General features: G+C 57.9%; 3 protein-coding genes across 10 annotated transcripts in view; all 3 read right to left on the reverse strand.

Moving 5' to 3' along the window:
- Positions 1-247: 247 nt before the first annotated feature.
- Positions 248-4,837, reverse strand: PYROXD2 (pyridine nucleotide-disulphide oxidoreductase domain 2). 2 transcript variants are annotated; one of them, XM_066190585.1, is made up of 16 exons: positions 4,648-4,837; positions 4,207-4,226; positions 3,886-3,979; positions 3,733-3,806; positions 3,466-3,612; positions 3,169-3,322; positions 2,892-2,953; positions 2,684-2,781; positions 2,140-2,281; positions 1,908-2,042; positions 1,735-1,807; positions 1,468-1,624; positions 1,180-1,334; positions 963-1,069; positions 737-857; positions 248-633 (listed from the first exon to the last, which is right to left on the reverse strand). In XM_066190585.1, exons 1-16 carry the CDS (start codon positions 4,823-4,825, stop codon positions 563-565), a joined length of 1,788 nt encoding a protein of 595 aa, XP_066046682.1. In that variant the 5' UTR covers positions 4,826-4,837; the 3' UTR covers positions 248-562. The 2 variants fall into 2 exon arrangements, with proteins under 2 accessions (XP_066046682.1, XP_066046681.1); XM_066190584.1 differs by having other exon boundaries at positions 737-860; positions 959-1,069.
- Positions 4,838-6,038: 1,201 nt separating this feature from the next.
- On the reverse strand, positions 6,039-10,792 carry HPS1 (HPS1 biogenesis of lysosomal organelles complex 3 subunit 1). 4 transcript variants are annotated; one of them, XM_066191122.1, is made up of 18 exons: positions 10,641-10,792; positions 10,414-10,551; positions 10,205-10,347; positions 9,842-9,950; positions 9,481-9,641; positions 9,302-9,404; positions 9,098-9,175; positions 8,937-9,006; positions 8,774-8,841; positions 8,056-8,223; positions 7,805-7,981; positions 7,668-7,735; positions 7,421-7,543; positions 7,255-7,320; positions 6,915-7,059; positions 6,705-6,818; positions 6,493-6,575; positions 6,039-6,250 (listed from the first exon to the last, which is right to left on the reverse strand). In XM_066191122.1, the coding sequence occupies exons 1-18, from the start codon at positions 10,737-10,739 to the stop codon at positions 6,088-6,090; spliced, it is 2,076 nt and encodes a 691-aa protein (XP_066047219.1). In that variant the 5' UTR covers positions 10,740-10,792; the 3' UTR covers positions 6,039-6,087. The 4 variants fall into 4 exon arrangements, with proteins under 4 accessions (XP_066047219.1, XP_066047218.1, XP_066047217.1 ...); XM_066191121.1 differs by having other exon boundaries at positions 9,098-9,202; XM_066191120.1 differs by having other exon boundaries at positions 9,266-9,404.
- A 335-nt stretch (positions 10,793-11,127) lies between these two features.
- HPSE2 (heparanase 2 (inactive)) overlaps positions 11,128-23,113 on the reverse strand; it is a 106,708-nt gene continuing 94,722 nt past the window's right edge. For 2 of the 4 annotated variants that reach the window (XM_066191127.1, XM_066191123.1), the window contains 3 exons: positions 13,226-13,371; positions 12,100-12,246; positions 11,128-12,017 (listed from right to left, as the gene is read on the reverse strand). In XM_066191127.1, the coding sequence (XP_066047224.1) occupies positions 11,852-12,017; positions 12,100-12,246; positions 13,226-13,371 (459 nt within the window). In that variant the 3' untranslated portion in view covers positions 11,128-11,851. Of the gene's footprint in view, positions 12,018-12,099; positions 12,247-13,225; positions 16,985-23,113 lie in introns of those variants that run through there. The other 2 variants (XM_066191124.1, XM_066191126.1) reach the window with 2 other exon arrangements.

A 23,113-nucleotide genomic window follows, 5' to 3' on the forward strand; every position in this document is an offset into this window, starting at 1 on the left:
TTATTCTAAGTACTTAAGGATGGTCTGGATCTGCTTGGAGCTAGGGGACTCCATACAAGCAGCCCTGCATGTACCTGAGCCTTCATCAATGGGCAGAGGAGAGGGTGAGGGGATGATTGTTCCTGTTCACTACTCTGAAATGTGCCTGTCCTCTCTGGCAGCACCCCCAAGGGTGCATCACCAGCAAGTGTGGATTGCACAGTAGGAGCTGCATCAATTGCTCAAAAAACCACAGTGAGAGTGCTCATGACAGAGAACATGCCAGGGTTTATTTCCATGGGCACAGGCAAGGGCTGAGTGAGGCTTGCCATGGTCATGCAGTGTCCAGGAGCCACTGGGGCAAGGCTGGGTTGTGACAGGCTGGGAAGCAGTCATCTGTTCAAGGTGATGGTAGCAGCTGGGAGTACAAGGGACCCTGCCAGCCTGCACCCAGCTCTCGGGAGATGCTGCTGCCCTGAGGTGCTGGGGAAGCAAGTTGGGGATGGGCAGGGCTCTGCATGGCATCAGTAGGGCATGCTGCTGTTGCAACCCTGTGCTGGTGAAGTCAGTTTCACCAATCTCATCAGAGGTGCCTGAAATCCTCGATAGCCACCTGGGCGGCATTGCGTCCTGCTGCTCCCATCACTCCTCCTCCTGCAAGAAAGGAGAAATGGGGAATGGTGGTGCACCTCTTCCACATGCCCCTTTCTTCCTTCTGCAGGCCTCCAGGAGGGTCCTGGCTCCCAGTTCTGCTTACCAGGGTGGGCTCCACTTCCACACAGGTACAGGCCAGGAATTGGGGATCGGTAGCCAGAGTAGGATGGTGCTGGCCGGGCAAAGTACAGCTGGTCCAGAGACATCCCTCCATGGAAGATGTTCTGCTAACAGAGCTCTGTGTGAGCTAGCTGTGCCTGGCCCAGGCCTGTGTGCCCACTAGCACTGGCACCAGAGCCATGCTCAGAGTTGACATGCATGGTACCCACTCCACCGGGCAGCCCGAAGATCCTCTCCAGGTCTGGCGGTGTCAGGATGTCCCTGCCAATGACAGATGCCTTGAACCCTGGGGCGTAGTCTTCAATGCAGTCAAACACTAGAGAAAGATGGTGGGCAGCCTTGGGGGGACATGGTAGCAAACTCCTGTGCAGCTCCAGGGCAGCTCTGCCCATGGGTGTGACTAGGGTCTGTGTGTGCTTTACGTACCCGTGTCTGCATATGCATTTCTGGCCTGCTCGTCCCAGGACCGACCGCCTGCCAGCATGGACGGGGTGTACTGTGTGAAGAGGGACACGACATGGCAGCCTGGTGGTGCCAGCCCTGGGTCCAGTGCTGAGGGAATGCAGAGCTCGATCATGGGCCTGGGGGAGCATTACACCAAATGGGTAGGCAGAGGGGGACCCAGCAACTCCCCAACTCTTTCCCCAGCATCCACTGCCATGACTGTCCTGTCCCTTCCCCAGTGCACTAAGGTGAGTCAGTACAGGCTCCTACCTGCTGGAGGGGTGCCCGTGGGCAGCCTCAGTGAATGCTTGATGGAGGAGCTGGGTGTCTTCGCAGTTGAGATGTATGGAGCACTGGTGGTGGGGCAGGGGCTGGCCGTCGTGGGCACTGGGGGCAGCCAGGAAGCTGGGCAGCCGATCCACTGCCACTGGGCATGGGATGGGGAGACGGAGAAAGCAGGGTGCAACCTCTTGCTGAGCCTGGCACCAGTGTTCCTCCAGCAGGGATGGCAGCGGAAGTGTCCTTGCTGGTACCTACCATTGATCTTGGTGACAGGGGAGCATGTGTCAACCTGCTGGATCCGCTGGACAAAATCCTTTGGCAGCTGCTCCTGGGGTGGGATATACCGGTGCAGAGGCTGGCTATGAGAGGCAGTGTGAATGGGGTGGTTCTAACATGTCAAGCCCCCACCAGCCCCATGCACTCCATACCTGAGGAATGAGCTCCAGAAAGGTGATTTGGGGGGAGGCATTGGACAGCACCAGTTTGCTCCTCACCTCTGTCCCATCCTGCAGTGCGACACCCTGCGCCTCCCCGTCCCTGCCCAGCAGCACGTGGCACACTGCCTGAGCACGTGTAGGGGACAAGACTTTACCAAGAGCATCCCTGCTGGCTGCAAGGGCAGGGATGCCAAGCAGCTCCCCTCTCCCAGACACCCCATACCTTCTCAGCAAAGATGTGGGCTCCCCGGGCAGTCGCTGCCTGGGCGATGGCTTGGGACAGGGCTCCCATCCCACCTGCCACGTAGCCCCAGGCCCCTCGCCGTCCCTCCAGCTCACCCATCACATGGTGCAGCAGCACGTACCTGCGGTAGCAGTACCTTGGATTAGCTGCTGGCTGTGGGGATGGATCTGTCCCCTGCATGGGTTGTGAGGATGGTGCCACAGCCCCCACAGTCCTCCCCAATGGGACCATGTCACCTCATGGGATGTCAACTCAGTTACAAGGAGTACGCACCAGCCAGGACTCAGCCCAGTCTGGGGACAGGGGTGTTCAAACAGCAAAGGGATAGGTGGGGGCTGCTCAGGAGAGCCATATGGCAGGGCTGGGGGGCAGCTCCTTGCCCAGCACCAACTCCTGAGGCACCCTGGCAAAGCTGAGCAGGCAGGGGGGCAGAGCGTGGGGTACTGGTGTGCAGCAGAGCCAAGCATAAAGCATGGCAAGGGGAAACAGTGCAGGATGAGCCCCAGGGGCAAGTGATCCTCACCCACTGCCGGGGGTGTGTGGGCTGGCCATGGCTCCAATCACTGCATCAGTAGCCAGAGTTGCCTTCAGGGGTTCTGACTCAAACCAGAGATCCAGGATCTGGTCCAGGAGAAAGAGAGCATGCCAGGCTTGGGGTGGGGAGCTGCCACAGCACCCTGGCAGGCAGGAGAGGCAGTGGGTGTTTCCACACCACCACTGCCAGCACGCACCTTGGAGATGGGAGCTGTGAGCACCTCATAATAGCGGGGCAGCTGCCGCCCCAGTGCCAGCCCTGGAGGTGGAGAGGTAGTGTGAGACCTGCGTGGCTGTGCCAGGGCTGGCTAATGGTGCCCAGCTGGGTTTGGAGGTCAGTCAGCAGGACCAAGGTGAGTAAGCCTAGCAGAACCTGCCAGCCCAGTTTGGGCTCCTGAGGAGGCTCTGCATCACCCATGCCAAGTGCTGGCAAACACCCCTTGCTATCAGGGTTCCCTGGCACCCCAGATGTACCTGCCTGCAGCAAGGGCTTCAGGGTTTGCAGGTTCCTGAGCTGCTGGAGCAGGGAACCCTTTCCCAAGGCAGCTGTATCCACTGGAGGCACATCCAGCAGTGGGTCAAGGGCCAACACCATGCGCCTCATGAACGCCTCATACTCAGGGTAGGCCTGAAAGGGGACAGAGGGTGGACAGCAAGGACTGCACCATGGTGGGTGCAATGGATACCTCACCTAGGAGCATCCCTGCCACACCAGGGGCAGGGCAGCCCCTCATGGGTTTTGCTGTGCCAGGTGCATGTCCCTAGTGATACCTGGGCATCCTTATGGGAGAACTGAGCAATCTGCTGCTGAGTCTGGGCCATGTCATGTCCCAGCAGAAGGGAGCGAGGAGGGCTCCTCTCCTCCAGCAGTGGGGTGAAGGAATATGGGTCCCGTGGGAGCACCCTCAGACCATGCCGCTGCAAGACAGGGATGTCCCCACTGCAGGACCCACCCTGCAGGGACAGCCTGGCAGCAGGGTCTCCCTGCTTGGATGCCTGGGAGTTGCCAGCAGCCCAGCAAAGGGTGGGTGCCAGTACCTGCAGCTCCAGATCAGCATAGATTTGTGGTCGCAGCAGGCTGAGCAGATATGATGCCCGGGAGAACTTGAACCCTGGAACATGTGGGGTGGTGGGGGATGTCCACTACTAGGGCTGGCCAGGGTCAGGGGGACAAGGGGCATGCAGGGGTACCTGGCACAATCTCCTCCGTGACAGCCGCGCCGCCCAGCACGTGACGCTTCTCCAGCACAGCTGTGCTCAAACCCGCCTGCTGCAGGTAGGCAGCCTGTGGGGAGCATGGCACGCACTGCCCATCCCTCCAGCCAGGATGTCATCATCAGCGTGAGCCCCCTCTTGCACATGGTGCCCCCCTCCCTAGGGAGGGCCTGTGGGAGCCCCAGCTGCATGGACACTGACACCAAAGCCCTCCCTTGCCCACAGCGCAGACCCTTCCCAGTCCCTTGCTGTCCCCTGTGGATGGAGGAGAGGCAGCACGCCACTCTAGGTACTCACTGCCACCAGCCCGTTGTGCCCTGCAAGAAGAGAGGGAGATGAGCAGAGCCCAGTGTTGGTGACGGGCCCACAGCACAGGGCACCCTGTCATGCCTGGGGCATGGGGCTGTCACAGCCACCCCAGTAACAGGCTCTAGACAGAGATACAAGTGACAAGGAGCATCCTCCTCCAGCCCTACAGCCCTGACCCTAATGGTGCAGCAGAGGGGGCAGAAGTGCTCAAGGCAGATGCTCCAACAGTGCGCTGTATGCTGGGGGGCTGCAATTTGCGCCAGACCCCTGCGGCGTCCCAGGCATGAGGAGCAGTCTGGGGCTTTGCAGTGTGTCCAGCACTGCTGTGGTCCCCACCTAGCTGCTCCTCTGCTACCTGCTGTGGGGGAGGGCAGATGTGGGTCCCCGCCTGCTCCCCGCAGCTCGGCTCTCGCTCCCTTGCTCTGTTACCTGCTCCGATCACCACCGCGTCGTATTCCCGCTGCAGCTGGGCTGCAGCCCCGGCATGGGCCAAACGCGCTCCCGACGGCCCCAGGGACGGATGCCAGCCCTGCAGCCAGCGGGAAGAGCAGACCAGACTGAGTCTTCCCCGGAGCCCGGCTGCCATCGCCCCGCAGCGCCTGGCCATGGCTGCCCTGCGTCCGGCAGCCTGGACTTTGCTTTCACGGCGGAACTTTTCCCGGGGCTTCCGGGCACAGGGAGGGGCCGGGGGGGCCGGGGCAGGGAACGCCTTGAGGAGGCGGGGAGGCTGCTCAGGACAGGGGGTCCCGCCGAGCGCTGCCCCTCTGGTGCTGTCCCAGCGAGGCGCTGACCCTGGCACAGTTTTGCTGGGGGCTTACAGAAGGGCCAGAGAGGAGCCCCAGGGCTCAGAAGGGGACAGGTCCTGCCTGGGGCTCAGCAGGGTGCCAGGAGCACCCCAGCCTGTACTCCAGGAAGGTGCGGAGAAGGCAGGGGGGCTCGGCCAGCTCCTGTTCTGCTCCAGGGATGATCCAGAGGCACGTGGCTGGGGTGATGGGCCAAGCATGGCAGGACAGAGGGAGTTTGGCCCCACCCTTGGGCAGGCAAGTCCAAAGCACAGCCCTGAAAGCAGCAGGAAAAGGGGCAGCTCAGATCTGAATCCAGAACTACGGCTCAGCAGGGCAAATTCCAGCCCAGTGGATGGGGCAAAGGCCCTGTCATGGTCCAGTGCTCCCCGAACTGCCATCCCCAGCTCCAGCGAGTGGCAAGGGAGCAACAAGGGGCAGTGGCTGCCTGAGTCCCTTGGGGCTGGCCCCATTCCCAGATGTACTTGAGGTTTGGACGTGCACTGAGCCCAGACGTGCCTGGGAAACACATAAGCTGCCTCAGGATTTACTCGCTGTTCCCAGCTAAGCTCAGAGCTGTGGCTAACTGCTGCCTGGAAGCCAAATGTGGGGTGTGGGGAAGGGGATGCAGGATGGGTTGCACATCCCCAGAGCCTGCCAAACCTCTGAGGGCCCCGCACCCCACATTTGGGGGTGAGGAGGAAGGGGGATGCACCATAGACCATCGATCCACTCAGGTTTGGCTACACTACCTTGATCTCTGTCCAAAGCCTGGCAGCAATGCCAAGCTAACATTATAAATCCTGCTCTGGAAATGCACTTTTCAGCAAGACAGTGATTTGCCAACAATCACTCGGCCCCATTCTCTGCTTGTCTTCAGAGGCAGAAGAAGACTGCTGGGTGGCAGTGAAAACCATGGGGAGCAGGAAAATGGACAGTACCAGCCTTGGCCAGGCCAGAAGATTGGAAAGTTGCCTGTTGCTGCCTACACGCACAATCCATGGCATGGCACACAGACACTGAGAAAGCAACCCAGGCTCTGTGAACACCCACTTTTAATCCTGGCCCCAAGAGGGCTGGAGGCAACTCAGAGCAGAGGGATGCGGGATGGTTCCCAGAGGCGCCGGGCCAAGTCATAGGCCTGCTGGACCACCAGCTCGGAGGGGATGATGCCCAGGTGCACGGTCAGCAGTTCATAGCACTTCACTACCTCTGCCTGGTTGTTCTTGCTGTAATAACGCAGCAACTTCCTGGGGAGGAGAAGACAGGGGCTTGGCAGGTACAGTGCACACAGGCAACCCCTTTCTAATGACCTTCCCTCTATAAAGTACTTGGCAAGGTCACAGCAAAACCATGGCACCAGGCTGGGGAGACGGGCTGGTGCAACTGCAGTGACACCGGAACACTGGCATCCTGGCATCGCTCACAGGGTGCTGTGTGCCATCATAGCTTCGAACCCTGGAGCCAAACCACAGGGCTGGCAACTGCTCACCTGTAGTAGTCTCCTGCAAGCATCCCAATGGGAGCAGAATCATCAGACAGAACTGGTACTTCCATCACCTCCAGCTTGTAGCCCTGGGGAGAAATGACAGCAGAGGGCAGGAGCTGGGATGAGACCACTGAGGAGTCAAAGCTGGCTATGCGTACAGCCCTGCTCCCTGCCCCAGAGAAAGAGGGGCCCAGCCCCTTCCTGGCCCTACATACCATCTCATTCTCAAACCAGAGGAAGTAGGAGCAGCAGTAGTCACCATCCTGCAGCATCAGCGTTGTATAGCCCTTCTGTAGGTATCGCCGGGCCAGTGTGATCAGGGACCAGACCTAGGGGACAAGGGGCACCTGAAGCCTGAGCAGAAACTCCTCCAATTTCCACCCTCTTCTATGGTTCCCATCCCATACCTACCCCATGAGTAGTACCTTTTTCTTGATGAAGGTGGCCAGAGGACCCTTGCCCAGCTCTGAGCTGGACTTCTCTGTCACACTGAGCGATGGTGCCATCATTTGTCCAGCTGTGCGGTCCACATAGATGAAGTGCACCAGTCCAGGAAAGTCCTCCAGGTACGTGGCATGGGTTAAGGGTGTCCAACAACTTTGATGCCCATCCAGGACAGCCCCCAAGCCTCGGGGAAACCACCTTTGCCCACTACATTCCTCCCCTTGATCCTCGTGCTGGGGGACAGGGTCCCACTCCCCCATCTGCTACCCCCTTATGGACACCCCCTTGCCAGGCTGGGTTCCCAGCTGCAGAGATGGGTATGACACCATGGTGATATTGCGCCTGCTCTTCACCAGCAGGAAGTCCCGCCAGTCCAGCAGCTTCTCCCTGCCGATAAGAGGCACAGTGAGAGGCCAGGACCCACAAGCCCCAGCACAGCTGTGTGTGGGGCAGCCCCCTAGCGATGCTGACCATCCCCATCACTCACCTCATCAGCTTCTGAGCACGGTCCCGCAGCCCTTGGGACAGGCTGTGGCCAGCAGAGGTCAGGAAGAGCTGGCGGTACACGGAGCAGAGCTGCCGCTTCACGTTGGCCACTGACTGCAGCAGCCTGAGCCAGGGGACACAGACAGTGCCGAGTTTGGACACTGACTCCCCAGCACTGCAAGGACAGTTGTGCTGGTCCCCAGGCTGGGAAAGGTCCCTGCCTGTCCCGGAGACTTTTCCGTACTCACTCTAGGGAGCTCCCAGGCTCGCTCCGTGAAAATATCTTGTTCTTGAAGTCCAACCAGGTGTTCTGCAACTAGAAAGAGACAGGACTGTGTCAGGCTTTGGAGAAAACAAGACAGGGTCCTCATGGCCCCACTCGCACCTGGATGTCCTGTCCACTCAGCTTCTTCACAAATTTGTCCATGCGCTGCCGCAGCTCAGCGAGGAATGGGTAGGAGCGTGCGACTCCCACCTCTGGTCCCTCTTCCAGCTTCTTCTCCAGTACCAAGAAACCATCCAGCAGTTGGTACAAGGTGATGGCCACCTGAGTCATGGGGCCCTGCCAGGGAAGGGAGAGGTGCGTCAGGCAGGACTCAGTCCAACATAGTTTCCCTCACCTCACAGGCAGCTCACCTTGGTCAGTAGTACCAGGGAGATGCCTGGCCAGAGCGGGAGGCAGTGCATGGTGTGCGGCAGCAAGGGGCAGTAACCTTCCCGCAGGCTGGCGTCCAGAAAGATCCTTCTGGGGTTTGAAGCTTCAGGCACCAGAGGCCCCAAGGTCTGGAGCAAGTCCTCTGCCATCTGGGAAGACAGGGGACATACTCAGTCCCCTGTGGGGATGAGACAGCTCGCACCAAGGATGCTCTGTAGGGATGCAGCATTGCCTTGAAAGCTGCAACCAGGCATGACAGAACCAAAGGAGCTGGAGGGGCCATGTAGCAAAAGATCAGCAGTGAGCAAAGTGCCCAGGAACCTGAAAGGAGTGGCAGAGAAGAAGACTGTTGCAAAGACAAAAGTTGCAAATGCCTTAAACCGAGGCCAGTGTTTTCTTGCAGTGTGTGAGGTGTTGCAGCATCCATCAGGGAAGCAGCCCAGAAAGCCCAACGGCAGCAGAGGGAGACACTGGACTGTGCTGAGACAGCCCTGTTCCCTCTCTGCTGACAGCTCATTGCACGCACTGCCTCAGAGAAGCAGATCAGAGCTGTCATAATTATGCATAACACGGGGGACATAGGGCAGCCACAGCTGCAGCACAGGAAGAGATGAGTGATGAGGATGGGAAACTGCAAAGGGCACCAGGACAGGCTGGTGAAGTGTAGAGCTGGGAGGTGTTGCAGGACTCCGTGCTCACCTGGACGTCTGCAGCATCCACCTCCCCAATGCTCAGCATCTCAGCACCCTCTGACCAGCTCTCACTGCCTGCAGAGAACACAGCAGGGCAGTCTTCCAGCCCCCCTAGAGCCTCTGCAGGGCTGGGGGTGTGGGGCATGGCTGCTGCCCAGCTGGGCACTCACCTGTACTGTGCCGGCCTGGCGAGGGCTCAGGTGTGTAGTAGACCTCAGGCACAGAGAGATCATCTGTGTCCTGCCAGCAAAAACAAATGGGTCGGTGATAGCAGCGATACAGGCAGCCCTTCCAGAATCTCACCCTGCAGCTCCTGATCTCAAGGACTCACTTGGTCGTCTGAGTCCTTCTCTGCAGCTCCATGGGAGCCAGGGCCACTCACAGGGATGCTCTCACTTCTCTTGGGTTCCTGAGGGAGAACATTCCCTGCTGTGGGCTTTTAAAAAGAGGGAAAAAACCCCTAAGCCCCAGCTGTCCAGGCATCACCCCATGGGAGCACCTGACTTGCTGCACCCCCAATCCTGCTTTGAAGCACCTGTGGGCCAAGCTCCTCCTCAGCACTCTGACTGGGGTACAGGTCCTGGACCAGGAGGATGAGGACAAGCAGGTCGGCTGGGCGGATGGAGCTGGCATTGCGGCTGCAGGCCAGAGCAGGAAAGGGTCAGCTGGGTGGACAAATGGCTGCCCTGGGGAGGGTGGTGGGGCCGAGCGCACCTGGAGTAGAAGGCCAGCAGCTTGGTGTGTACGAGGAGGAAGGCATGGCCCACTTCATCCCCACCACGCTCAGAGCTGGCATTGATGTACTGTACCACTTGTCTTTCCAGGAACTCGATGCACTGCTCACACAGCTGAGGATGGATCAGACGCTCCACAGCCTGGAGTGCAGGAGGAGGGAAGGCTGCTGAGCTCTCTTAGACCCAGCCTTGCAGTCCTGGGGTCAGGTCTGGGCTTCCACTGCTCCAGGGAGCTGCCCTAAAGTCGCTAGCCCATGATCTTTTCCCACATCCTGAGACTCTGCGCAGCCTCCCACCCCTGAAACACCCCAAAAGTAAGGGACAGCCCAGAGCATTGGTACCTCCACTGCAAAGCTCTGGTCCTCCTCCCGCAGGTGGCTGTAGGTCTCCAGCAGGCCCCGCAGCAGGCTCCACACACGCTCCCGCTGCTCCGAATCAGCCGGCCGCAACCTGCAGCGGTCACAGTGTAAACTCACAGGTGGCTTTCACCTCCGTGTGTGGGATGGACACACAAAACCCAGCTCCCCGTGTGGGACTGACACACCAAAACCCAGCTGCAGCCCAGCAGGCAGAGGGTCCCACTGCAAAGAGGAAGTCCACCTGGAGCAACCCACTCCCACCCCCCGTGCTGCATGAAAGCATCTCAGGGCAGCTACCCCAGCAACCCGACATGCCAGCCTGTGCCGGTGGCTGTGCCCGCTCACTCCTTGCGGATGAGATGCGAGTCAAGCGTGACGAGGCCACAGTGAACCTCTACCAAGCGCCGCAGCACGAAGAGCGTCCGGCGCAAGTCGTCCTCGCTCTGCGTCCCGTCGCCGTTCACTGCGATGTACAGGCAGTCCCCGAACTGCAACCGGCAGCGGGGTCAGGCGGGGGCCGGCCAGGGGTCCCTGGTCCCCGGTGCCGGTCCTACCATGTGCAGGACGTGGAGGTGCCGCCCGCCCTCGGCGGCGAAGCAGGTGTAGGTGTCGGAGAGCTTCTCCAGCAGCGCGGCGCAGGAAATGATGAGGGGGGCGAAGAGGGTGTTGAGGCTGTCCTCCAGCGCCGGGCCCTGCTCCACACTCTCCCGGTCAGCGCCCACGCGCGACCGCGCACCCCATGCTCCCTTCCCCGCACCCGCGCCGCCCCGTCCCGCCCCACCTGCCCGGCGTGGGACGACCGCAGACGGCGGAGGAAGGCAGCATCGGCCCAGTAGAAGAGCAGCTCGGCCGCGGTGCTGGCGATCAGGACGCAGCGCATGGCCCGCGGCGGGACACCGGGACCGGCGACACCGGGACCGGGCGGCTCCACCCGCCCCGCGCCGCTTCCTGCTCCGCCGCGCGTGACCGCCGCGCCCACGCGCGCAGCGCCCCCGGCGGCCCGGCGTGGCACCGCACCGTTTGACCGCGACACCGTGTGACACCGGCACCGCACCGTGTGACCGCCGCACCGGCTGACAGCGGCACCGCACCGTGTGACCGCCGCACCGCATCGTGTGACCGCCGCGCCGCACCGTCTGACACCGGCACCACACTGTGTGACAGCGGCACCGCACCGTGTGACCGCCGCATCGCTCCCGCCATCCGGCCCGGCCCGGCCCGGCCCGGCCCGCGGTGGACAGAAGACGCTGGCGCGGTTGAGAGCCCAACTTTATTACACCTCCGGTAGCGCCTGGGCGCGTCGCAGCTGCTCCTGCCCGCGACACCTCCACTTTCCCGGGCAGGACACGCTCCCGGCCGGCCGCTCCGCCCCTCTCCGCTCCGGGATGTATAATTTAATGATCAACATTTCCCGCCGCGGAGCCCGAGCCCGCCCGCCCGGGGCGGCCCCCGGCGCCCCCTGCCCTGCCCCGCCCCGCCCGGTGCATCTCGCGGCGGGCCAGGCCGGCTGGCGGCGTCCCTGCGGCAGTAGAGGGAGCTGCTTCCATGCGCTTGCTGCACCGGAGCACTGTTCGCCTCTGGGGAGGGGTCCGGCTGCTGGAGGGGTCATCCCGAGGGGCAGCGGGACCAAGGGGTCGGTGAGGTTGTTCGTCCCGGGATATACCGGGGCTCAGCACCCCACCCCTCCCTGCAGCCAGTGGGCATCAGGGTCCGGGTGCTTCTCGCAGCTCACGGGACGGAGGGTGGCAGGCCCCGCAAATTGGTTGTCGCACTGCTCTGGTGGGATGGTGGCCAGGGCGTGTGGAGCTCTGCGGTCACAGGGCAGGAGTGGTGCCAAGGTGGAGGACATCCTGGGGGTGAGGATGAGGGCATGGCGTGGAGCTGCCCAACACGGCCCCACAGCGAGGCTGCGTGGGCTGCCAAGGAGGCAGCATGACCTGGGCAGTGCTCAGGGGCAGGAGTGGGGCTGGCGAGTCCGCTGTGGGCCGCAGGCTATCGGTACCGACAGGCCAGCGCATTCACATTCTTCACCACGTAGAAGCTCATAGTCAGCGGGGGGATGACCAGGGTGCGGCCGGCCCGCAGCGGGCGAGGCTTCAGCTCGGGGAGAGTCCCGTCATCCACCATGGCCAGCGGCTGCCCGTTGAGCTGGACCGACCTGTGGGGCCAGGAGAGCGTCAGGGCAGTGGCACTGAAGATGGGACAGTGATGGCACTCCCAGCCACCAGCATCAAACTTACTTGGAGTGGAGCCCGTCCTTGCCATAGGGCTGCAGCAGGTACTGGTGGACAATCTTGTCCCGCAGCGTCCCTGCCAGCTTGATTTTCTTCCGGGAGCGATGCAGGTTGATGATGTAAAGGGTGATGGATCCCCGGACATAGTTGTGACTGCAAAAGGGAGAGTGGGAGATGAGGGCTGCACTGCCTTGTCCCCAGGGAGCACTACCTCCAAGAAGGGGCTTGGGAGTCTCTGCAAAAACTGGCCTCGTGCAGACATCCAGATTCACTATCCTGCTGCCCCTTCACAGGGAGATGCCACGTTCCCATCACAAAGCCTGGTTCTGTGGTGACACCTTTCAATCCCCTCTCTTCAGCCAGCAGTGGCATGGCACAAGAGGATGCTGCAACATTGTCCAGAGTGGGGACAGCCCAGGACAGTGTCAGTTCCAGGACAACCCCCCCCCCCCCCGCCTCGCCCGCCCCCAGCCTTACAAGGAGGGGGCTGAGAACGAAGGAGAGCTCTGTGCGTGAGTGGCGTTTGCCCCCGCCACCCCAGACACCTGACCGACAGGTCCAGACACTGATCCTCTGTCCCTGCCTGATCAGGCAGCCCCAAACAAAAGCTATAGAGCACTTTGCACCTGTCAGTTACTGGACAAGGTTTCCTACCGAGCTGGAGGCATGTTGAAAGCATCTGGACTGTGTAAAGAAGCAGTCTCTCCTCCTCCACAATAGCAACTTGTGTCCGCGGAGGAGGTGGCCGTCCCCCCTGCTCGCTGAGGTGCTTTCAAAGACCTTATCAGCGAAACAATAACCAGGCCAGGCTCCCCGGCAGCGCGGCTTGGCGGGTAACCCGACCGACTGGGGCCCCTTGTGTGAAATCCACTCCCTTGATCTCTGCTGCTCAGGCTGCCCGGCGGCCACTGCACCGGTCCCAGCCGGCCCCGTTCCCAGGCGCGGGCTTGCCACCACTTTCATCGAAGTCATCGCCATTCCTGCACTCCCTTCACTTTGACAGCAACCAGAGCAGCACCCGAGTGAGTATCTTGGGAAGCCAGCCTGCCCTAGCGTGTCCTTGTTGGTCCCCGTCTCCTGGGGACACCCCTTATCCCACCCTGTAACCCTTAGCCTTCCCTGCTCCACTTACTTGTGGTAGCTGGTGCAGTGGGCATAAATCCGGAGCTTGTCGCGGATGACTCTGCCGGGCCGGGGTTTCCTCTGGAGACCGGCCACATGGATCGCCAGCACCTTGGGACCAATGAGGCGCTTGTAAAGCAGGGACAGCCAGTAGTCCTGGGGGGCAGAGGGGACAGTCAGCAGCACAACAGCCCCCGCTACTCACAGAGGGCGCGGGCAGGGAAGGCTGGCTTCCCTGCTTGCAGCCTAGCAAAATTTTGGCTGTTGGGGTGAAAATGTTGTGTGCCAGAGTCTGCCTTGGGATGAGCTTTTTCTGTGCAGTCCAAGCCATAATGGCATGGACGTTTCCAGGAAAGAGATTCAGGGAGGAATACATTTCCCATGCTGAGAGACACGGGTACCCTCTAAAGGAGCTCTGATCTTGGCTGGGTTGCAGAGTGTGAGGAGCAGCATGAGCACCCTCGCACATAACCATGGACCAACACATAGCCATGCTGTAGACCTGCTCACCAGCTTCAGCTGATGCACACAGGGTGGTGATGTCTCTGGAGCAGGCTCTTCCCCCACTCTCAACACAGAGCTGGAGCACATCAGAACTCTCCCCTGCTCTTTGTCTCTGTTCATGGCACACTGGCTTTTGGGACTGCTGAGGGTGCTCAGCTTCCCCGAAGTATTTGTCCCATTTTAAAACCTCCCGTGGAGCATGGGAGGTTTTAAAATGGGACATGGGGAAGCCAAGCACTCAAGAAAGAGGAAATGCTCAGACTCTACACACATGCATAAATGATGCAGCCTTAATTACGTCACCACACACTACTTTTTCCTGCAGGACATGGCCTCGCACGGCACACAGGATGGGCCCCAAGCCCTGGGGAGGGAGGTGAGGCTGTGTGGTGACAGAGGCTGCTGCCGGCAGGGCCCCCCACTCATCCGCTGCAGAAGCTGGAAGGTGTGTGGTAAATGAAGCAGGGTTGTGGGAAAGGGAAAGGGCAGGCTCAGGCCCTCAGCTGCTGTTTTGCAGGATGGGGCTCTAGCCCCACTGCTGCTCCAGGCACACCAGGTGATTCTGGGGAGATGGAGCCTGTTGCCCTGCTTCTCTGAGTGCTGCCTGTGGGTGCTGAGGCATCTTCACACACATGAGCACTCTGGAATAACACCCTCCGAACAGCCTGGACTGGATGTCCTAGAGGAGCCATGTGCCCCAGGGCAATTGGGATAATCCCTCCTCCCTGCTGGCACTGTCAAACGTCCAGCAGTGATGGTCACACTAGCACCAGGGGCTGCTCAGTCTGTCAGGTCTGCCCTGCATAGTGAGGAGAAAACGAGTATTGAACAAACATTCTGTGGCACTGTGCAGTGCCTGGGAAGGGCAGGGAAAGCCCTGCATGGTCAGGATAGTGTGATGAAGAGGTCTTGCATCCCAGAAGGACATGTGGTTGGGAATGGGGTCTCCAAGCCCCCAGGATGGCAGGCAGAATGGGCAGGTGGAAGTGCAGGTATCTCATATAGACTCAGTTATCCATTCTGTGCATGGGGAGCCCTCACACAGCCCCTGATTAACACGCATTTTGGGTAAAGAGGTCAGCATATAAAACTGAGCAATGGGGCACCAGTGACCAGCACAAGGTGAAAATCCACCAGCCAGATTGGACTGCCAGCCTCATGCTCTTTCCAGTTCAGCAGAAGCTGATCTGTTCCATCAGCACTTAGCTGGTCTGCCAAAGAGAGATCCAGACACACTTCTCACTTTCTGGGCACGATTTTGGCAGAATGCTGGAGGAAAAGCCACCTTCTCCTCCTGCTAGTCCCAGCCAAAACCACGGGGCTTTGTGCCACACCAGCCTGGTAACGGCTTCCTCTGCAAACTCTGGGCCCCAAAGGAGGGTGTGAGTGTGAAGGAAGAGGCTCGTGTAGCCTGAGACGGCTCAGTCACAAGGCCAAAACTCCCAGGGAGAATGAGATGCAGTTGCTCAATGCTGCTTATGTGTGCTGTCAGTGGGGCCATGCCTCTGTCTCTGACCCTGCTGGCTGGTTGGGCTGCTCTACAGCCTGAGGATGTCCCTGCCCTCACCAAGCTTCTGTGGGAACCAGTGCCAGCCTGTGCTGCTCAGTCACAGCAGGCAGGAGAAACAGAACTGTCTCTCTGGCAAGCCACTCTGATTAGCAGAGTCAGTAGATGAGTAACTACTTGAGTTTGCAGTGAGGACAAAGAAAAGCACAGACTTCAGTGTTTAGCCCCATGGTCATGAGTTAAAACTAAGTTTGGTGTCCTGAAGTACCTGTCAGTGCAGGCTTTTAGGACTTTTCTAGAAGCCCTCCTGGGGTTTCTCACCTTGTCTCCATATTTTCACTGATGAGATGCTGCTTTCACCCACAAGTTATGGGAGCGATGGAGGCCAGACTCTCAGTGTCTGTCCTCAGAATTTCCATATGGATCTCAAGAGCTGTTCTGCAGGGGGCTCTCAATGCTCTTGTCTCCATGGCGAGCTGGCACCAGCAGCTCCAGCCTCCAGGTGAGCACCCACCCCTCTGGGCTGGGTAGTCTCCAGGAATTTGCTGCTTTGACATCAGTGTCCCTCCACCCTAAAGGCTCTGCAGCAGCAAGGTTTGTAGCGTGGGGGTCCTGGGAGCCTGCCCAGCCCCATGACCTGCCCCAGCTGCTGCCAAATTTCACATCTCAGCACATGGTCTTCCCAAAGATGCTCTGAATAACTCTGCAGAGCTGGAAGCATTGAGCCCCAGGGTCCTGATGATGGCTCGTGGGCAGAACTGTGCCATTCAGCATCTCCCAAGCTAGGCACAAGGACAGATGATGTCTCTCTGAAAAGTGTTGGCTCTGTTTTTTGAGCTTCTGGCCCAGCTAAGGGTACACAGCTTTTCTGAGGAAAACCATACAGGTGCCATGGGATGGGCAAGACAGTCAGCAGTGATTTAGGGTGAGCTGTTCTGCAAAATATGAGGCGATCACAGCTGAGTGTCCAGTATTTCAACAGTCAATGCCTCCAGGTAAGTGTGGGGACTCCTGTGTCCCTCCAACATCTGCAGGAGGTGAGGGGACAGCAGTGCTTTTACCTTGCCTTGCTGGCAAAGCTAGCTCCAAAGTCTCAGTTTCAAGAAGGATGTGAAAAAAACAAAGAGAGTTCAACGGAGGGCCAGAAAAATGACCCACTGAAAAAGGAGTCGTCAGCACTGGCCTCAAGGCACTTGAGCTCTTCAGCTCACTGCAGGGAAGCACTGAAGACAGCTGCAGCTTTTCACGTCATCCACTTGTGTGAGGGGCTGAAATCACGTTATTTGCAGTAAATTACCAGGGCCTGGTGACACCAAGCACTTGGATGATGAATTACACACACACACACCTAACATGACTGAAACAAACCTGCTGAGGGCAGACGCTTTCCCCAGCTGGGCTGGTGCTCCAGGGCTGCTCCTTCCACTAGCATGAGTGAACCCCAGCCAAAATCATGCCAGGGCTGCTGGGCTCCTGCAGCTGCCAACTCCTGTACAAATGGGACCAGCTTGGGAAATAGCTGCACTTGAAACTCAGCTTGGCTGCAACCTGGGTGGCTTTTCCACTGATCAGTGATCTCTTCCTCAGCCCCTGACAGCAGCTGGCACCCACTCCCATGTGGCACACCCTGTGCAAGCAAGTTCCCCAGCCTGGCAGTGTCCACATACCCCTTGCAAAGATGTGCAGTGTGGTGCTGGACATCCTGTCAGGGGCAGTCTCAGCAATGTCCAGGGAGACAGGTTGCTCCAACCAGTGCAACTGCAGAAAGGATTTGTCTTTTGGAGTTACAGAAGACTCTTGTTGTGAGGGCTGAGCCAGCAATACAGCTGTAGCAGTAGAGGAGGGATAGCAGAGAGGAATCTGGTTTCTTTTTAGTCCCACGGGAATCGAGGGATCTTTCTTTGTTTAATTACTTTGCAGACCCATCAAGCAGGACTGCAGGAGAGGAGCACCTGAAGGCAGAGCCTTCCTATGCTTCAGGAGGTCTCCTGTCTGGGACCCCTGATTTGTGCGCAGGAGGGGTGCTTGCGTTGAGTGAGCTGATGTGCAGAGCTCAGGGAGCCTCACTTTCTGAGCCCCATGGGGTCAGTAAAGACACAAGCTTTCCACTAGAGAGGGAAAGCCCAGAGGGTCCTACTTGAACTCTTTGCACATTTTACTTTTAGCACAAAAGTTTTAGAGACTTCAGCTTTTGGAAACAAGGTTGATTAGGACACCCTGAGGCAGAACTATTAGCCAGACCCTCCTGTCTACAGAGCCATCAGGAAAAATGCAGGAGTTATCCCCCCTACTCTCTCCTAGAGGCAGCAAAGCAGCTCTGCTGCCCACCTGAATATGTTCAGCTCTGTGCTCTCCACATGTGAGAAGACATTTCCATAATCATAAAACCAGAGTAAAAGCGCCATAGTTCTTCAGTCTCCGGGGGACTGTAACCAGCAAAGGCAGCTGAATTTCAAATGAGTAGGCTGTGAGTCTGTGGTACACAACCTTCTCTGGCTGGGGCTGCCAGGGCATGGCTTTATGTTCCCAAGTCACCAGCAGAATCAGCTGGCTGCAGGTCACCCTATTCCGCTCATTGCTTCTTCCCACTCCTGAAGCTGCCCAAGTTCTTCCCCTGTGCCTTAGACACACTCGAGTTTCTACAGCCTGTTAGAGAGAGCTCCATTCCTGTTCCTTCACCTGCATTTTTCCACAGTCTAAGCAACCTGTGTGGAGATAAGGGCTGGGTGGTCTGAACATCACAGGACAGAGGGCTTTGCTCTTTTATCCATTTGTTGAGCCTGATAGCTTGTTTTTGGCAAAAGCATCTTACAGAAAAGTAGTGATTGTGGTTGTGAAGACTTGGAGGGATGGAGAAGCTGCCACTTCGCAGGGAGCCTGTTCCAGCAGTTACATATCTATGCTGTTAACAATCCCGCTCCTTATTTTTGTCTTGAATTTGTCTGGCTTCAACTTCCAACCAGTGGTTCTTGTTCTTTCTTTTTCCACTAGATTAAAGAGATTCTCAGCATCCAAAGCTTTCTCCCTGCGGAGGTCCTTACATCCTGTTCAAACCATAGCTGCTTGTTCCTCCAGCAAGGTTGGATAATGCTGCTTTTAACATTATCCCTGAGTTTTATGTGCTTCTTAAGTGGGAGTTCAAGGTTTTCTCGGCCAAACCCTTTGCAAGGTCCTGTGACAAGCAGAGTGGGGCAGAGCCTCCTTGCAAAGGGAACAACATTTTCTGAAGTCAAAATCATCAGCTTCAGACACTAATGCTGCCCTCATGAGCTCTCATGCCCCCACCCTCAGGGACATGATCTGTTTGCTGTTTCGTGTGTGCCACCTCCTTGTGTAGAGGTTCTGGAGAGCTGAGAATTCTCCTACAATATTTGCTGCTGTACTGGGGAGCCTGAGAGCGAGCACCACAGAGGACACTCCAGAGACTGTCTATGAATGGGTAACAAGGCTCCTTCTAGCTCCAAACCAGGGGGCTTCAAGTGGACTGACCTGCCAGAGGCTGGTGATACCAGCAGGGATACCCCCAGAGGAGGCAGCACACAGAGATGTTCCAGTGAAGTGGCCCCTTGCCTCTTCCCTCTGCTCTGCCCCTCCTGGGCAGGACAGACCTTTGATCCTGCCACCTCCACCTATGAAAGGAATGGCCAACGCTGACCAATCCCTTTTTGCCGAGGCCACGTCCCAGCAAGTGCCCCACCACCAGTCCTCTGAAGCTGCTGACATTTCTGCCTGGGCACCCGTTGCTTTCACTATGCTGATCTTCTTCCTTCCTGCTCTAACGGCTGTGAACACTCCATCTCACACCATTCTTTCCTGCATTGACTTATGCCTTTACATCTTCCTGCAGCTTTCTCCTCAAGCAAGTGATCTACAGCAAAATTCCTACCATTGGAGCAGCAGCCACAGGAATTGCTGCCAGGCATCAGTGGCACTGAGGGGACAGCCTGCCCATGAAACAGGAAAGTGGTGAGTAGAACGTGACCCCTGCCTACTGTCCATCACAGCCTGTCTCCAGCCAGTGGCCTCCCCACCTTCCTGGGATCTGAGCAGATGGAGGAACAGCCAAATCTCTCTTTTGTCATCACCTCTCCCTAACAGGGTCCAGGCGATGCAGGCTGCAGGAAGGGAGAGGAGTTGCCAGATCAGAGGGCTTGGAAACCAAATGCAATTTTTCTATTTCCTGTTCTTCCAGAACACCAATCCACTCTGGGAATGGTCTTTCTGTCCCACCTCATCCACAGCCCTGTGTTGGCTCAGTGACCAACTGGGCAGATTTAGCACTAGCATGGTGCCTCTGGGAGATGTGAGGCATGGCTGTGTCCATCCTTCCAAGACCAAACTGCTGCTGCCAGTCCCATATGGAGTTTGTCTCTGCCCCAGACTCAAGTGCAGGAGGAACAGTCCGGCTCCAGCTCTGCACATGTCTTGCAGCTCCAGTGGGTGGGTGCCAGAGCTGCTAGCCACAGCATGGCTTTGATCCATTTGAGAGTCTTTGCATATGCACTTCAGAGACCTTTTTTCTGGTGCACCAAGAGGGAAAGGCCCCTTAACACACTGTGACAGCAAGCAGTTTAGATGCTTTAAATCTGTCTTCTCGTTCACAGATACAATGATCCTCAGAGCTAATCTGGAGCTCCTGGGAGAAGAGAGGGTGCAGAAAGCAGACAATGCCTCAGTCCTTGATGATAGAAAGAACAAAGCAGTGGACTGGATGCCCTGCTCAAACCTGCTCCAGGCAGTTGTGCCAAGGCTCGCTGGGAGACTTCCACAGGGCACCATTTCCACTCTGTCCTTCAGCAGACCATGATTTAGCTTGACAACTCATGGGAGAGCTTTCCCCCATGCACACCTGAAATGCCCGGGATTTCATCCCTCCCATCTGCGGCCAGAGAAAACGTCCTCTGACACCAGTCCCTGCCAATCCTTGCCTCCCCCACCCCTTCCCTATCTGCAGGCATCACTCCCACCAGAGTCAGTGCTCTAGCGTGCAGGGCAGATGGGGGTGCCAGACACCCGCGCAGCAGATTTATAGTCATCGGGAACAGCTTCCGTGTGTGTGTGTGCAAGCTCCATTGACCCTGCTCCCTCTCCCCACCCTTTGTCACTCCCAGACTTGGCGCATGGCACGCTGCAGTCCGACCTGGCCACCCCCTCGTAGACGGTGACCTGGAGCCGAGGGTCCCCGCGGGGGCACAGCATCCACAGTCCTATTCTGGCCGCTCGGCCGGCCGCGTGTGCGTAGCGCGGTGACTGTGGTGGACGTGCAGACGGGCGGGTGCAGAACAGCGCAGGACTCCCCTGGCCCCCCAGGGTGGGCATGGCTACAGGCGGGCGAGGACCCAGCCCCCGCAGCCCTGGCCCGGGGCGGAGCCCCTCGGGTGCAGCGCAGGGGCGGGAGAGGGAGCGACTGGGGAGACGGCTGGGACCTTCAGCCGCGATTAGCAGCGCCTCCTGCCAAGCCGGCTCCGCTAATGAGCGCACCGGGGAGCGCGTACGTGCAGCGGGCGGGAGCGTGGCCGGGGGACCCCTCCCGCTCCTGGCACCTCACCGGAGGGCCCCTTGCCTCCTTAGACCCGGAAACTGGGGGCTCCCAGCCCATTCCCTAATGCAGAGGTGCTCGGGACAGGTCAGACAGACCTAGTACGAGCCTAGGGTCCTTCTCCCTCCTCCGGGACAGACAGTAATGTTCTTTCCCATTGAGCTGTCCTCAGTGCCTTTGGGCAAAGCCGAGGAGGTGAAAAATCACCCGCAGCATCCAAGCATCTGATCACAGCACCACTGGGCACAGACCTTCGCACTGCTGTGATGCTTTCTCAAGGACGCCATCAATTCACAGGCAATATCATATTGTCTTCTACCACCACAGCTGAGCAGGCAGCCCCTGCTGTCGATTCACCCTTGATCCCTCCAGGACTTTCTCGTCCTGCATATGAATCTTACATGCAGAAAAGAACTTTTAAGTGTCTACCAAACTCAGTATCTCACCGCTCATACTCGTTAGAGGAAGGTCCATGAGGAGCCACGGGAAATGGAAGTCTGGTTTTCAGCTTTGGCCTTTCCATGGGGTTTGTGTTCCTCAAGCCCTGCCTAGAAATATGCCCAAATTTTTTCTCTGCATAGATACAACCTTACAGCATTGCACATTAAGGGGGCAGAAATCAATACCAAAGATGGATAAAAAAGAGGTGAGTACCACGTGGAAGAACACTGAAAAACGTCTTTAACATTCTGTAAGAATCTGGAGAGAAATCTCATGCCTGCCTAGGGTGAAATAAATGTATTGCTTCCCTCTGGACTATTTCAGAGAGATATTAAGGAAAGAGAGATAGAGTATGTACGTTGCGTGCCTGAAATGATCCTAGAGGTACTAAATGCAGGATCAGCATTTCCAAGGCACTGCCCTGTGAAGTGCGAATATTGGTGCTGCTTCTGCTCACCTTCCCTCCACTCCTTACTCCCACACATGTACAGGTTTAAGTGCAGGCAGGCAGACTATCGTACCTGCAAAAGGCTTTATTTGAAGGGCTTCTCTGACTATTATACAGCTGACTGCCCCAATCACTCAGGAAGAAAAAGCACTCCAACCATACATGAAAATGTTATCTCAAAAATAACAAGGCAGTAAAACACTTGAGCTCAGAGTGAGAGTGGACAGGCAATTCTGGCAACCAGGATGGGCGCTCAAGCTGCCCTTCCATGGGTGAAGGACTTGGAGGGGCACGCAATGACCATGTCTCTTGCAAGATGTCCCAAAAGCCACAATATGCTGATTAACTCATGAGTTAGCTGTGTGTGGGAAGCCCAGCAGAGATGTAAGCATCTTCCTAATTTCAGTGTGAAGCTTCAGTGCTCGTTGGCCACACTGCTGCCACCTGAGACCATCCTCTTATTGGACAAGCAGGCAATCAGCAGTGGCAGGGGAGGAGGAGGTGCAAAGAGTGCTATGGGGAGCCCGGGCCTGGCTCCCAGCTCCCTGAGGAGCTGCCAGCTGGAGCTGTGATTGATGCCGAGGCGGTGCGGCCCTTCTCTCAGCAGGCAGCTGAGAGCTGCCTCACGCCCAGCCGGCGTGCAGAAACCTCTTTGTCATGGCAGCTAATGAGCAGATTGTATTTCACAGCGCCGCCGCCCCGCGCAGGTACAGCCAGCGGCTTTTATCTTCCTGATAGCTCCCACGGGAAAAGAGCAGCCGCTATCCCGCGGAGCAGGTCACGGCCCGGTCTTGCTGGGCTGTACGGTGTTTGCAGCATTTAAACCCTTTGTCTGTTTTCACCTGCCCGTGGCTCTTTTATAGCACGGGAGTGGAGGGGAAGAGGTTGTGGAAGCACCTGCCAGAGTTTGTGCAGGAGCACAGTGGTGGGATGTGGGATCAGTGCTGAAACACATGGGAGAGTGAGGAAACAATCATGACAGCAATTGGCACCTAACTTATTGGGAGATTTATCTTTAAAACAACAGCAAAATCCAAGTTAAAGACTTCCATTGTGTTTAACAGCCTGGGGTTTATTTCTCTAACTCCTTCCCTGGCTTTAATCCCGTTCCGAACTGCACTCCTTCTTCAGCCACTAAGGGGCTGCTGCCCCACTCTACCAAGAGAGCTGGCCATGGGCCACCCTCTGCCCCCCAGGAGGGCTGGTCACAGCTATCTGCTACCCTCGTGCACCCAGCAGGCAGGAGCTGGCCTGCACCCATCCAGCCAGGAGCAAACCGGGGGGCTCTGAAGCCCTGGGAAAGGGAGTCGTGTGCCTTAGTTAGAGAGAGAAATTGTCTCTTCAGGAGAAATCCATCAAGTGCTAGCTGCGAGCTCAGGTTCATCTCAAAAAAAAGCTCAGAGCCCCCCGCAAAGCTGGCAGGTATGCCTGCTGGAGGGCTGCATGTGGGAGCAGACCA

Source organism: Chamaea fasciata, unplaced genomic scaffold (genome assembly GCF_029207755.1).
Source record: "Chamaea fasciata isolate MVZ Bird 193981 ecotype frontalis unplaced genomic scaffold, bChaFas1.0.hap1 SCAF_9, whole genome shotgun sequence".
Lineage (NCBI taxonomy): Eukaryota > Metazoa > Chordata > Aves > Passeriformes > Sylviidae > Chamaea > Chamaea fasciata.